Raw genomic sequence first — 15938 nt, forward strand, 5'->3', positions numbered from 1 at the left:
GTTTGATATTTTTCTTGCTATTGCAACTTCATCCCTATAGTTTAGAAAAATGGATTATTTAGTCCTCGTGGCTTCAAAATTGCATGTTCAATTTTTATACTTTTAAATTCTTTAATATATCTTAAGTTCATTAATAAATATTATGCTATTTATTTTTTTAATAAAAATTAAAAGGAAAAGGAAAAGAAAAGAAACTGATTAAAACTAGTCAAGGGACTATCTAATTGTTTTTTATACTATAGAAATCAATTAATTAGTTTTCATAAACAACAAGGATTAAGTTATGAATTTTTATTTTTATTCTCACTGAAAAAAAAAAAAGAATTCAACAACGTACCAACAATCTTTTTTTTTTTAACATGAGAAAATCTCATTATGTTAACATAAAATAATATAAGTAACATATACTTGTAGAAAAACGTGGAATCTCACTAATACAACTAATTAACCTTCTAAATTTGGAATTAAATTATTCAGTTTAGATTAGTGTGATTTTGCCTATAATTGACATTACGGAGATGATGAAAATGGGTGGAGAGTGATATTTATTTATTTACTTATTAATAATAATCAAGGAATTTATTAATAGATGCTAGTGGCAAAAAACCAAAGAGAAACCAGCATGGAAAAAAACAATTCTCTATTTATGAAAAAAACCAAATGAAAAAACAACTCTTAAATAATTATGAGTATGTTTCTTTGCGATTATGATAGTTATTATATAAAAAAATATTTAAAAATACAATATTTTTTTTTTAATTTTAATAACAATACATTAAAAAGAAAGGGTAAAACCTCACAAGCACACCAGCTCTACAAATTGTACGGTGCAACGTTTGAGGTGTTAGAGCATGAATTTCGGCGCTGCAATTGGGAAAAGAAAAGAAAATGACATTACTAGAGAATTTCCCCAATTTTGTAATATTTTTAGACAAAAACACATAAATAAGAACACCCAACAACCGTCAAACATGTGGTCGTCAAAGCATCTGCTTTCTATTGACATTTGCTGAAATTACTGCTGCTGTTGTTCGTATCTGTAGAGGAATAACTAGTTAATTTCTGTTTCTTGAAATACATTTTATTTCCCCCAATAAAACAAATTCTATAAAGCAGGAAAACATGCAATGCTCTTATGAAAAAGCTGTCTTTTAGATTCCATTATAAATATAGCTATAAAGCCATGCATACACATGCAGTCCCTGATCTTTTCAGTAAACATAAGATGGGCACTGGCCATGCCTGCTTTTTTCCCATATAACCATGTTAATATTTAATTAATCATATCCAAAACAAAAATTAAGGAAAAATTAAAAAAGGTTTGGCTTTTTACCTCTCTATCTTAACACTAACCATGTTGAGAATTATATCACAGGTTTAAGACTTAATCTGGTACCCGTTTGATCTAAGATATAGATTTGAAGTTTTGATCGGATCATTAGATCAGTTGGGTTAATTTTTTTTTAAAAAAAAATAAAAACAATATTATTATAATAAAAAATAAAAAAATAAAAAATCAACGGGTTTGCAACCGGTTCTTAACCGGATCTTGTCTAATCATACTAAATTTTATTTTTTATTTTTTATTCAATCCAGCCCAATTCTTATTCCTGGTCGACCAGATCTTGAATCAACCCGTCGGGTCAAGCTGGATTTCAAAACTGTCATTATTATTAATAATTTCTTAACTTTACTTTTCATGTATTGAAAAAAATACTATTTATATATTTAATTGATATAAAATAGATTAAACTATACGATATGATATAAGATATAAATTGTTACATGCATAATAAAGTAAAAAAAAATAAAAATAGAAACATTCTGAGTTACAGTTACACGTGGGCAGAGGAGGCTGCGTGCTTGTGTTTATGTCTTCATTGCATGGTAATAAGTAAATGTGCAGGCACTACAGTCTACAGCTACTCTGCTATTAAAGAAGTTGAATAAATTTATTATGGAGGAGGAACAGGGAGGCAGTCAGGCAACGGTCATATTCAGTTTGAGAGAGTTACTTGAAGGGCAGTTTAGGGAATGTCGAAAAAGTTAACGTTAACTATTGGTTTTGCTGAAAAAGAAAAAAAAGACACATAAATATAGATAGGCATAAACCCTGTAGAGAGAAAGAAATGCAAGTTTAGTGCGCGGCAAGTGCAAGCTCTCTCTCTCAATTTGTACTCTCTCTATTTCTTTCTTTCTTGCTTGCCTTTCCATCTCTCTCTCTCTTTAACCCTTTTTTGCTTTTGTCTTTCTTTCTTTCTTTTTTCATTCTCATCCAGTGAATCAAACTGCATTCCTTTGTTTCCCTGTGCTCTTAACTGGCTAGGACTCTCTTGAGATCATCAGTACTTGAGGGTGTTCCTTTCTTTCTCCCTAGCTTATCTATCGATTCTTTGATTCATTTAGTGGATACTCTTTTTGAGTTTTGAGCTTAAGGAGTAAAAACAAGGGTGGTTTTGAGGGGATTATAAACAATGGCAGCTGATCCAAAGCCAGAAGAGATAAGTCACCCTCCAATGGACCAACTTCAAGGCTTAGAGTACTGTATCGATTCTAACCCATCTTGGGGTATGTTTTTTTTTTTGAATATCAAGTCTTTTTAGCTTGTTTTAGTCTCTTCTTTTCTAACTTGGTGTTTGTGGAAGCAGGAGAGTCTATAGCTTTGGGTTTTCAGCATTATATCTTGGCTTTAGGAACTGCTGTTATGATCCCTTCATTTCTTGTTCCTTTGATGGGTGGTAATCATGTGAGTCGATTTTTACTATCACCTTCTTCCGATTTCTATTTATCCATTGCTTTAAAAATTGGTACATTGGGCATATGACCTGAAAGAACCTACCATTTGTTTTTAACTTCAAGTAGATCAATTAGACCTGTGAAAGAGGATCTTTATTTATCTATTTATTTGTTTTCGTTTTGGGCTGATACGGTGTGTTTCAGGGTGATAAAGTGAGGGTGGTGCAGACTCTGCTTTTTGTTGAAGGGATCAACACACTTCTACAAACACTGTTTGGGACGCGTTTACCGACCGTAATTGGAGGGTCTTATGCCTTCATGGTCCCCATTGTGTCAATAATTCATGACCCATCTTTGACAAGCATTCCTGATGACCATTTGGTTAGTCTCGTTTTTCTTTTCTTCTTTTACAGTTCTGAATATAGCAGAAAATCTTTCACTTTACAGTTAAAAGTCCATCGTGAGAACCCAGAAGGATCAAGAGGTCCCTTTCGTCAACTTTGTGTGACCCACTCATTAATTGGCTTCACTATTTACAAGGCTGTGCTGTATCTAAATTCTCCGAATCCAAGTCAAATCAAATAAAACGGGTGACTTCAATTCTGTATCCAAAATGTAATAATAATAATAATAATAATAAGTGATATAATTGTTAATGTGATAGTACTAGTAATTATAGAGCGAATGAATGGAATCCATGAAGTGTTGGTGTGTGTTGACAATAGTTTGGAGGGGAAAAAATGAACAAAGTGTTGGATTGACAATTGAGTTATTCCAAATACTCGTTTTGATGATTTGTCATGTTATAATCAGATCAAAAACTAATGGAAGAATTGTATTTTGTATTTGTCTAGAGATTTCTTAGCACAATGAGAGCAGTCCAAGGTGCTCTGATAGTGTCATCAAGTATACAGATAATTCTAGGATACAGTCAGCTATGGGCCATTTGTTCCAGGTACTATTACTGATCATGAAAACAAATTTTAGCATTACTTGTTATGTTGCTGATTTATTGATCTTATTTTCCTTTCAGGTTCTTCAGTCCAATTGGAATGGTTCCAGTCATTGCATTAGTAGGTTTTGGTCTGTTTGATAGAGGCTTCCCTGTGGTAAAGTGACAATTTCACTGGCATTTTTTTCTTTTTGCAGGATTTTATTGCCACCGTTCGACATCTTCGTTTTTCTGACTGTTGCTTCTTTTTTTGATGAATCTGTTGCAGACTGGACGGTGTGTAGAAATTGGCATCCCCATGCTTATACTGTTTATAACCTGCTCCCAGGTTTTACACCTAATCCTTAATACTTCTGTTAGAGTTTGAACTTTTTCACTTCACAGAACAATACACATCATATGGATTTAAAACTCAGTCCCTCTTGGTTCTGTATATGCAATATTAAGATTAAAGAGACGAAAATTTTAGTACCTTTTGCATTTTTCCAGGAACTAGTTCAATGATTTGGAAAAAAAAGGGTGTCTTTCTAATTTTTATGTGGTTTTATTTTGCTGTACACGGTGCAGTACTTGAAAGGTTTCCAGACAAAACAACTGCCAATACTTGAGCGGTTTGCTCTCCTTATATCAATCACAGTGATATGGGCATATGCACACCTCCTGACAGCCAGTGGTGCATACAAACATCGTCCAGAAATCACCCAAATTAACTGTCGAACTGATAAAGCCTACCTCATTTCTTCTGCTCCATGGTTGGTAACTCGCTTTTTTCTGTGTTTGGATTATAAATATTTTCACATTTCTTATTTGCACCGGAGGATATATAATAAGTTTCTACATGTCTGGAATCCCTGTTGCCACAGAGTTAGATATGTGCATGTATAGGAAAAAAAACATATGCGAGTGCATGCCAATTTCAAAATGTGATTCAAAACAATTTGATATGAGAACAAACTATTCAAAGACTCAGAAAATTTCTTGACATTATTAATCTGATTACTGTGATTCTGATTATTGTTACAACCTGTTTTTGATACTAAAGGTCTTTCTTTTTTTTTTCAAATTCAGGATAAAGATCCCATATCCTCTTCAATGGGGTGCGCCCACCTTTGATGCCGGTCATTGTTTCGGAATGATGGCTGCTGTTTTTGTATCATTGATTGAGGTAATGGTACAAACTTAGTCAATCTTGCTCTGTTAGTGAAAGCAAGACTAATGACTTCTTTGACAGTCAACTGGAGCATACAAAGCTGCGTCACGCCTAGCAAGTGCCACCCCACCTCCAGCTCATGTTCTTAGCCGTGGTATTGGCTGGCAGGGCATTGGGATCTTATTGGACGGACTATTTGGAACATTGACTGGCTCGACAGTGTCTGTGTAAGTAGCATAGGTTCGTCTCTCTTGAAGTTCTCATTTCTATGCAACGGGACTAATATTTAAGAAAAACAACAGAGAAAACATCGGGTTGCTTGGAAGCACTCGTGTCGGAAGCCGCAGGGTTATTCAAATCTCAGCTGGTTTTATGATATTCTTCTCTATTTTAGGTGAGAGATTCGGCCAATTATATGCTTATTTATAAAAAGTAACTCGTCTGTATAATTGATCTTCCACCTTCTGGCAGGAAAATTTGGAGCTTTATTTGCATCAATACCCTTCCCTATTTTTGGTGCTGTCTATTGCGTGTTGTTTGGGTTGGTTGGTGAGTAATGGGTTGCTTCTCTTTTGAGATCGTCATGATTCTACCAAGTTCTTATCACTTGTAACTGATATTTGCAACATTTTTGGCTTGCAGCTTCCGTGGGGTTGTCATTTTTGCAATTCACAAACATGAACTCAATGAGAAACCTTTTCATCACTGGCGTTGCCTTCTTTCTTGGTTTGTCTGTCCCTGAATACTTCAGAGAATACACTTCCAAGGCCTATCATGGTCCTGCTCATACCAGAGCTGGATGGGTAAATTTCTACCATCCACTATGAAAACGGCTCACATCAGATCTAGTAATATATGGAATGTGTACTCTTCATGACAAGTTAAAGCTGATGATTCTGCGTTCTTAATAGTGCGCAGTCTATTCATTGCTGCATTCCTTTACAATTGCGCAGGGCAATTGATTATTTTGTTTTTTTTTTATGTGCAGTTCAACGATTTCCTCAACACTATCTTCTTCTCATCCCCAACTGTTGCACTGATAGTCGCTGTTTTCTTAGACAACACACTTGACTACAAGGACAGTGCTAGAGATAGAGGAATGCCATGGTGGGTCAAGTTTCGGACATTCAAAGGGGACAGCAGGAATGAAGAATTCTACACCCTTCCTTTCAACCTTAATCGTTTCTTCCCTCCATCTTGAACTAACTTCAATTCCAAAGAAAGATGATAGAGGAAAAACATCATTTCCAGATCAGGAATATATGTGGGGACCGGGTATTACAACTATAGTTAAGAAGAGTGAAACAAAAGATCCATGTGTTTTGCTTGCAGGGAATGACTCCTTCCTGCTTTCTCCTCTCTCATTTTCATTGATTTTGTTATGACTTGGGTTGGTCAGTTTATTACAACAAAACTAATTTATTACCAAATTAACGGTGTGATTTTTGGAGAAATTAAATATTCGAATCTCTGAAGAACTCTCTTTTTATCTCTGAAGAATTCCAGTTCAATTGCCACTCCAATATTCTGCCCCAGAAGTAAAAAAAAATCTGGTGCGTTTAAATAAAAAAAATCTCTTCCTGGTGCGTTTAAGTTGAAAAGAGGAACATTTACCATGCTTCTCTCACAACGTATATCGTAGAGACTAGCACAAGTCCATATAGAAAATGATCAAGAAAAGTCAAACAAAGTCGCCAGCCCAAGCACACGATGTTCTCACATCTCACAACTAGACTTTTCACTCTGATGGATTTCTATTCTAACATTCAATCAACCAAATTTTGTTTTGAAAGGACTCCTCCACTGCCTTCTCTTATCAGTTGCTAGAAAACCTGCATTCATGAACAGTAAAGAGTGTTCGAGTCACGTGGGATCATGCTCGCAGAGTTGCTGGCATTTCATTTGTTCTTTGCGTTGATCGTTTTTTCTCAAAAGTATTGGGCTCATGAGGACCAGTGGGGGGGGGGGGGTTGAATCATGTGGCAAAAGGAGGGAGGAAAGAACGGATGATGCATCAGGCTATCAGCATTGCATAGTATTAATATTAGGAACATTTAGTGGGAAGATATTATTGAATGGAGCATGTGTCTTATATACAAATGGAAAGAATTAAAGGAATTAGAACAAAAGGAAAAAAATTTACAGATACAACCAACTGTTATATAAACAATTAAACAAACGGATGATGCATCAGGCTATCAGCATTGCCATTTTCATTCCTGATGGCATGATCATCAAATGAAGAGCGAAGCCTTGATTGTGATGCCTGCAGATGTCACTCTAGGCCGATGCAAATCAATTCCAAAACAATAGAAGGTAGAAAAAATTGTGCACCTGAGAACATGCTAGTATGTTTTACACATGCATTCTGGGCACCTTTATGCTGGAATTTGCCAACTATTTTCAAGTTGAACATGCCCAAAGAATGGTTGATTACCCGCGAAGAGAAATTCCTAAAAGGTGCAAGCTCACTGCGTGTCAGCAGAGTTTCCTTTGTGACTAAGTTAGGATAGAGGTTAGTGAATGAATGCATCCTAAATTTCCCCCAAAAAATATGAGAACTAGCAAGATAAATGTAAGTTCCACTCTTGAATCCAAGACCAGCAAGCATAGGTGCAGCTTCTTCGGGTGTTAACAGACATCTCCCTAAGCTTCTCAACTCCGATGAAGAGATAGGCCCGAAAACATCAGTGATATGAAAGAGAGAGAGATTCCATATTAAGATCATCTCTTAGAGTGCATATAAATTATAAAGTTGAAGCAATTCATACGTACATGGAGTGTTTCAAGCGCTCCATAAGCATAGGGAAATGGCTTTCTCTGTAGGCTTGGAGTTCCCTTCTCTCCTTTTCCCTCCCTCCAAAATCATACAAGAAGTAGGCAATCATATCCACTTCAAACCTCAGGTGCAAAGCAAGATACTTAGAAGAGCCTCTAGCTGAATCATGTTTATTTGAGGGACTGCCAGTCAGAAACTCTCCGACAAGTTGTTTGTCCAATGTAGTCTGTGCAGTGTCATACTTCCTTATCCTACTGATCAACAATGAACCAGCTTCTTGGATTTTTTGGCACGAACTTCGATGCATGGAAGTTACATTTGCACCTTAATTTCTGGAGAATATTTCATATCACGAAGGCACAAATAAACCTATAAATGATGCTTCTTTCATATGAATGCAATTATAAAACTATAAATGATGTTGCTTTCAAATAAACTAAGTTATGATTGCTTTCACAAAAATTGAATAAATGAATGCTCTCATAGAAAGTTAGTTAAGATACTGATAACTATCTGTCATGTTTTGAGTGATTGCAGAATTTATCTGTGAACTCCAGATATCATTCTCATTCATGATGTTTTGTACCATAAAATGCCTCAGGCTTCCTTCAGTTGTTAATGTAATGTATTTTCGATGGCTATGGATAGGTGATAACTATGCAACATGCTTCAGAAGAAAAGCCCAGTTATATCCAACAATTATTTTTCTTTTCATATTTTTGCCAATGGCAAAAGGACAGAGGATTTCGATTCACTACGAAGTGCCATGCTTTGTTTGGACATTCTTTCGTTAATTCAGTATTAGTTGGATACTTCATAAAGAAATCACTGTTTATATTACATAGTTATTTCTGGTTTTGGGGTGCGAAGGGATAGTTGCTTCAGTCAAGTTCAATTGTCACACTTCGGAGAAACCCTTGCCTAGAAGGGGAAAGGTATCTTGGAACACTTACAATAGCATCGAAGACATTGCGAAGAGATTCTTGTTAACGTTGAGCTTCTCCGCGTTTAATATCTGTCCAGTAACTGTATATGTAATATTTGAACCTCCAAGCAATGTCCTTTACCTGAAGTTTCGAAGGCAACGGATCAAATCCAAGCCACTTACCAAATCCAAGAAAGTGAACAACTCCATTTTGCGGCAGAAGAGGAAGAGTTTTGTTTTTGTAAGGTAATCGATGGGCGTTGCCTCCTTCACAATGTCCGCATCAGTAATCTAACAAAAGCAAGATGAAAGGAGATAATGTAATGCTGTGAAATAGCACTGCCCTTATATTAAGCACGTAGAAACCAAGAAGACCACACACTAGGCTACCGATTGCTTCAATAACTAATGATTTCAAATGAGAAGGAAGCTCCTTTACGATATTCACTTCATCCTTCATGATATTCATAAAATACTCCTCTTGATAGATGTCACCGAATTGGCTGCATTTCCATAAAATGAAAGAGGTGAGTTTTCTGCGGAGTAATACTGAATTCCCATGATCATCTCATGAAAAAGATAGTGCTATAGATTTATTTAAATACCATTGAACAACAGCTTCACTCCCCCCATTCAAAAATAACATAAGCCAGCGGTTCATGAAGAAAACAGGAAACAACCAATAGACTAACGCAGCGATAAAAGGTTGTGTTTATATTTTATTTAAAATATAGATGTAACTTGTATAGTAATTTTTTTTTTATTATTATTCATGGATCCCATTTTGTATATGAAATACAAGGGAAATAAAAGTAAGTAATAAATAGTGTAATTAGCATAGACAGTATAACATGTTATGCAATGAACAATGTAGTCGGCTTTACTGTTCCAGTCGGACCAGTTCCAGCTGGATCGGATCTAGTTCAAAGCTCAACATATATTGAATCAGGTCCGACCCAATAAAATAAAAAATAAATATTATTTTTTATTGTATTTTATTTGAAAAACTAGTGTTTAACATTATTTAATGACACTACATAAATTAGACAGAGATCGCTTGATAACATAGTATTTGCAGAATTTGATCGCAGTTCTATTTTTTATTTAACCTCAATTTTAACTACATTTTTAACCAAACATACATAAATACCAAATCAACTTCAACTAAAAGCATTTTTTATAAAATAATTTTTTTCAAACCACAATCACAAAAACTACCACAATACCAAACACACTCTAAAAATTATTTTGTAACCAGGTTATATGAGCAATGACCAAATTCAGATATGGAAAGTAGACAAGAATATAGATTAGAGGAAGCAATTTGTATATATAATATCATACCTTGGATCCTTCCATACATTGCTGTAAATAAATTTGGGAAGAACTATCAAAGGAAATACCTATAACTACATATTTAATTCCAGCAAATTCTTTGACTATTTATTCTTTCCTTTATTGGGATATACTAGTGGTAGGTTAACTGTTTCTAAGGGTTTAAGAACAACCTATATTATTTTCTATATCAACCTGTATTATTTTCTGTTGTATTATTTCTTTCTTTAGCTTGTAAATTCTACTTATATAATAGGCAATTCTCAATGAGAAGACACATAATTTTATTCAAAAGACTTTAAACTGTCATGGTATTAGAGCTATAACTCTAAATTATTTTTTGCTATCAAGTTTTTTAGTCTTGGTTATTCTTGATCAAAGTTCTATTGACCTTATGTCTTCAGATAAGTTTGATGTTTCTATAATTCATTTCTATGGCAAGAACTACTCTGCTTGAGCTTTTCATTTCAGGATTTTTTTCAAATGTAAGGAGCTGTGGGGACATGTTGATGAAAGTAACCCAGCTCCTAACAAAATCAAAGATATAAACCAATACGTCAAGTGGAAAGTCAAGGACGCTCAAGTTATGGCTTGGATCTTAGAATTTGTCTAACCTAACATCATCTTGAATCTTCGATCCTCTCATATTGCAGCTTAAATGTGGACTTACCTGAAGAAAATCTATAGCCAACAAAACACTGCTCGTCGGTTTCAGCTTGAACATGAATTAAGCACTCTTTAATAAGATAATCTTTCCATCTCTAATTTTTACTCTAGATTCACTAATCTTTGGACTAAATATACTGATATAGTTTATGCTGGCTTATCATCTAAAAGTCTTAGCTCTATTCAATCTGTTCATGAAACTACTCAACGGGATTATTTTATAATGAAACTGAGATCTAAATTTGAAGGCACTAGATCCACCCTAATGAACCAAGAATTTGTTCCCTCCTTGGATGCATGCCTCAGTGACTTCCTTCACGAAGAACAATACCTTCTCACTCAAACTACCATGGAATAATGACAATCTACATTTATTTTTATGGCCTATGCAGCGTAAAGTAAACCAAAAGGCAGGGATATGAGCACTATTCAATGTTTTTATTGTAAGAGATTTGGCCATTATGCTATAAATTATCCTCGAGAATTCTGCAACTACTGCAAAAAAGATGGTCATATCATCAAAGAATGCCTTACTTGACCTTCTAAGAAAACAGAGACAACATATATTGTCTCAGTTGGCTCTTCACCTCTAGCACAACGTGCTCCTCCTCCTATCCAATCCGTGACTCCTACCATGATTCAACAAATGATCATTTCTGCATTTTCAGCTTTGGGACTCTCAGGAAAAAATCTTTCTACATCATCTTCTTGGTATTTTGATTCAACGACTTCAAATCATGTGACAAACAATGATGCTTCTCTTACTAATGTTAATGAAAATTTTGGAAATCTCAAAATTCATACTACTGATGGCAGTCATTTACTTATCACGGCCACTAGTGATTTTTTCCCTCTTTCACTGATGTTTTTATATCACATGGTCTTACTACCAATCTTGTATCTATCGGCCAATTGGTTGAAAATGATTATAAACTAGAATTTTTCAAAATTGGTTATGTTATGTAGGGTCAACAGTTAAGGAGGATGATCGCGAGGGGGCCTAAAGTGGGACATCTTTGTCCTCTTCAATTTCTTTTGTCACCTTTTTCTTTGCCCTTTGTCACTTGTAATTCTGCTTATGTTGATTACCGAGCATGGCATAAATATCGCAGACATCCAAACTCTAATGTTCTTCATGATTTATTGAAATTTGGTTTCTTTAGAAATAAAGATTCACCATCTCTTAGTACTGTTTAGTTTGATTTCAATTCTTGCAAGCTTGGCAAAAGTAAAACTCTGCTATTTTCTATTCACACACCACACATAATCCAACTTTTCGATTTGATACATAGCCATTTCATATGGATTTATTTCCTTCATTTTAAAGACAATATTTTCTGTTTTTAAGATTTCTCGTATACATATCTAGACCTAATTTTCAGCCCAAATCAAAATCCTTCGTTCTGACAATAGGGGTAAGTATATGTCTCATTTGTTTCAGGACTTCTTACAGTATCATGACATCATTTCTCAACGGTCTTGCACTTCAACATCTTAACAAAATAGGGTGGTTGAAAGAAAGAATCATCATCTTCTTGATGTTGTTTGTACTCTTCTATTAGAGTCATTTACACTTCTCGTTTTTTATGTGAAGCTCTCTTCACTGCTATCCACCTCATCAACAAATTGTCTTCCCCCACATTGAACTGCGACACTCTTTTCATCAGGTTATTTGGTCATTCTCCAACTTATTCCAACCTTTTTACCTTTGGTTATGTCTGTTATATTCATCTTCTTGCACATGAACACACCAAGTACATTGAGGTTAACTGTCACTCAATCAGATTATCACCTTTCCATATATCTCCACTACTCTGCAGATTATAGATATCTTTATCAAATTCATGCCCCGTCATCAAATTCATGCCCCGTCAGCGCCATCATTTTCTTATTAGCAAATTGATGCTTGTCCATTTACCAACATTAATTTGAGGGGGGATGTCAAAAGAAATACCTATACCTACACATTTAATACTAGCATATTCTTTGCATATTTATTCTTTCCTTTATTTGGATATACTAGTTGTTGGTTAGCTATTTCTAAGGGCTAAAAATAAGCCTATATTATTTCTTGTATCAGCCTATATTATTTTCTATTGTATTATTTTTTTTTAGCTTGTAAATTTTACCTATACGATGGACAATTCTCAATGAGAAGACACATAAGTTTATTCAAAAGACTTTAAATTGTCAAGGACTAAGGTTGCGTTAAGTGAAGATGCTAAGGCAATGGCATTGCATATCTGCCACGAGCAACAATTGTGTCACTAAAATGTACAATGGCAATTCTGATAACATGGGAAGACATAGAAAGATGCATGAGGCATTCATTAGTAAGATAATAACTATATTAAAATGAGATTATCAAATTTCAAATATAAAAAATTCCTTTAGGAAAACCTCAATGCTATTACATCTTGTAATCAATTTGGTAAAAAGCCTATATGGATTATCTAGACTTCAAAATTTGATTTAGAAGAAAAGAACAAAATTTGATTTAGAAGGGAAAAAACAAAAGCTATGGCAAGGAATGCCTCAGATTTAAAGCAACATATTAATAATTGATCATTACGGATTATTTGTTGACATATTTCCTCTTTAATGATGACTCCAACAATTGTTATAATTCATCAGTTCCCTTTTAACCACAAGAGAATTCAAAGGCAAGTCCCACATTGTACTTTATCAAACTATAGTCACACACAAAGATAGGTTTTATATAATTTCAAAGTCATTTTTCCGGTTCTACCATGAACACATGCCAAGCTTTAACTATCTATAAACTCCATTCTTCTACCAATGAGCTAGAGTTTAACTGGTATTACCGTCCTCTTTTCTCAATTTCTAACATCCCCTTTGTAGAGAGAGAGGAAAAAAAACAAGTCCACTCTTCTAATATGTGTAAGGCTAAAAGAAAAAATTTAAATTCTATGGAGGAACTTATAACTCCATTTTCGAGTACTGAAATCCAAGACCTATCCACGCTGTTGCAATTCAAAAGACCTTTATTTGTTTAAAAAATGGAGACATAAAAAAGCCAAGCTATTTGTTGTATTATCTATTTCCTGGAACTTCCAAATTTATTTTTCATACTTGAGTAGATTCGTTTTATTTATCCTCATAAATCATATTCATTGAACCAAACTTCATGTGGATGCAGATCGAGTGTGAGCTATCCATTGGATATATTAACCTAACTTCATGTGGATATGAAACTAATGCGAGTTAGCCATCTGAAAATGAGATTGCTTATTAAATGAGTTATGATTTCTTTAGAAATTGCTGAAAGAAAAGGTCGCAACGGTCAAAGAGCCATTTCAATCTAATAACTTAAGCTTTTACATGAAGTTTTAGGATATGATTTATATTATTCTCTTCTTTGGGCTTGAAACTATCTTGTGCTTAATTTTTATCAAATAAATAGGGATAATGAGATTCGAACTCGTAACTGCTTGGTTATCAAAGCTTTAATACTATTTCAAAGAACCATTTTAACCAAAAAACTTAAGCTATTAGGTAAGATTCCAGAATATAATTTATATTATTCTTTACCAACAACTAAGTACATGAAATATACAAGAGACTGTATCTTCATCTTTGGCTCATATACAAGACATCTGCTAACTTTTTAACATTCACTTTACTTCTCCGTGCTCTCATTAATGCTAAGACCATACCTACGAAGATGTAAGAAAACATGGTATTTATTGTTCTATCCTATTTTTCTACTAGAAATCTTTCTCCCTGATAGATATACAAATTGTTTCAGTTGTTTGTGGTAAATTGCCAATTAATTCCATAGCAGTAGCTGAAAGGTTTAGACACTTACAGCTACTCTTTGTTGATTGAGACCTCCATATGCACTGACCATTATGTACCAATTGTTTTTGTCAGTTGCCCTGTCTCAACAAAATAGTTTTCTTAATCACGATATTTCTGGTCATTTAATTTCCCAGATTTTATACTTTCATCACCGTTCATTATACACTAGACATTACTTTTACACACAAAAAACAGAAGATGTTAAATTACCTTATTTTTCTGCTCTTTTCTATCTCCACAATGTTTCCATAAAGATGCCTTCCGTGGTTCCTCCCAAAAATTCGACGTATCTTGCTTAAACTCTTTCTAAAGCATAGAAGGGGTTTCAGATTCATGATATTAGATACCAAAAACCCATCTAACATGAATGTGTTAAATGTAAAATTTTTGAAGCAAACCTCTGTAAGAGCACTGTAAGCCACTTTTTGGAGCCGACCATACATCTGGACTGGACGTTCCTCTTCAGTAGCATATGCAGTTCTATCCCCCTTTAGGTACAATAATTACCAATTAACTAAGTAACTGTCTCGAACACCCAACCTATTAACTTATTGAAATTTGCATATTTTTTGCTATTAAAAAAAGAGAGAGAGAAATTATTCGGCTGGATCCTATATGATACATAGAGAACTTGATCTACAAAAAAGAAAAACTAAAAATTCATAAGTCTTTCAGATTTAATGATAGGCTAGCAAATGTTTTCTTCTAAGCAATGTGCGGAAAGGGAAAAAGAAAAAAAAAGGGTTCATGGTCCATTATATGATACATATAATCATAAAAAAAAAAAAGAACAAATAAAAATTGCATGACAAAATGTGAAAACAAGTCGCATGTTACTGAAGTTCATTTGCAAACTTAGAACTAAAACATTATCCACTAGTCTCAACTTCGTTAGCTGAATAGCAGAATTGGAATGTCAATGCAATGAATAATTGTATGCTGTAGAATGTGAATGATTAGTAAATTGTATAGACCACAGAAAGAGAAGTGAATAGTTGATTCGAAAACGCAGTTGTTGTTGTTGTTGGTGTCATCTACTGCTGTAGATGATGAACACAACTCCTAAGAACAGTTTCCAACACTGTCACGATGCAAATCCGAAAGTTATCGAAAATGCAATGTGTAAGTTATATCAGTGCCATAAACAAGCAGCATCGTACCTTAACACCGCTTGATGTCATTGGGGGTGAACTATTTTGCAGACTTATCGAATCAAAAAGTGACACCATGAAAGAGTCAAGCAAGAAAAGAGACCCCGTCAATGCAAACATAAGAGCAATTGACTTAACATGCTTACGGAACCACAAGTGCCTTTTCCCAACATAAACCGCCTTACAAGAACCAAGATTTCCATGCTCGTTTTTCAATTCATGAAGCAATGCAACTTTAGTTTTCCAATTATTATCCCCTCCCGACAATCTCCTCCCAAGGATAGGATCAATACCAGGCAAACATTCTGAACTTCTGGTCTGATAATCTTTCATTTTCACAACATCAGGACGAGGACTTCTAGGGGATCCTTGCTTCCCCAGTATGGCATTACCTCTCTCAAATCTCAATAAAGCTTAATTAA

The 15938-nt window shown here is 34.5% G+C and overlaps 2 protein-coding genes and 1 pseudogene across 2 annotated transcripts; 1 reads left to right on the forward strand and 2 right to left on the reverse strand.

Annotated features, from left to right (window-relative positions):
* The first annotated feature begins 2124 nt into the window (after positions 1 to 2124).
* Positions 2125 to 6308, forward strand: LOC105107510 (nucleobase-ascorbate transporter 2). The gene is made up of 13 exons (XM_011001455.1): positions 2125 to 2568; positions 2649 to 2746; positions 2941 to 3117; positions 3591 to 3691; positions 3770 to 3845; positions 3957 to 4016; positions 4256 to 4440; positions 4757 to 4853; positions 4920 to 5065; positions 5141 to 5232; positions 5310 to 5387; positions 5481 to 5641; positions 5827 to 6308. Exons 1-13 carry the CDS (start codon positions 2475 to 2477, stop codon positions 6037 to 6039), a joined length of 1578 nt encoding a protein of 525 aa, XP_010999757.1. The 5' UTR covers positions 2125 to 2474; the 3' UTR covers positions 6040 to 6308.
* Positions 6309 to 7008: 700 nt separating this feature from the next.
* LOC105107535 (uncharacterized protein At1g04910-like) lies at positions 7009 to 11179 on the reverse strand (annotated as a pseudogene).
* Positions 11180 to 14403: 3224 nt separating this feature from the next.
* On the reverse strand, positions 14404 to 15938 carry LOC105107511 (uncharacterized). The gene is made up of 4 exons (XM_011001456.1): positions 15526 to 15938; positions 14764 to 14853; positions 14576 to 14671; positions 14404 to 14442 (listed from the first exon to the last, which is right to left on the reverse strand). The coding sequence occupies exons 1-4, from the start codon at positions 15847 to 15849 to the stop codon at positions 14434 to 14436; spliced, it is 519 nt and encodes a 172-aa protein (XP_010999758.1). The 5' UTR covers positions 15850 to 15938; the 3' UTR covers positions 14404 to 14433.

The sequence above is a fragment of the Populus euphratica genome, unplaced genomic scaffold (genome assembly GCF_000495115.2).
Source record: "Populus euphratica unplaced genomic scaffold, PopEup_1.0 scaffold162.1, whole genome shotgun sequence".
Taxonomy (NCBI): domain Eukaryota; kingdom Viridiplantae; phylum Streptophyta; class Magnoliopsida; order Malpighiales; family Salicaceae; genus Populus; species Populus euphratica.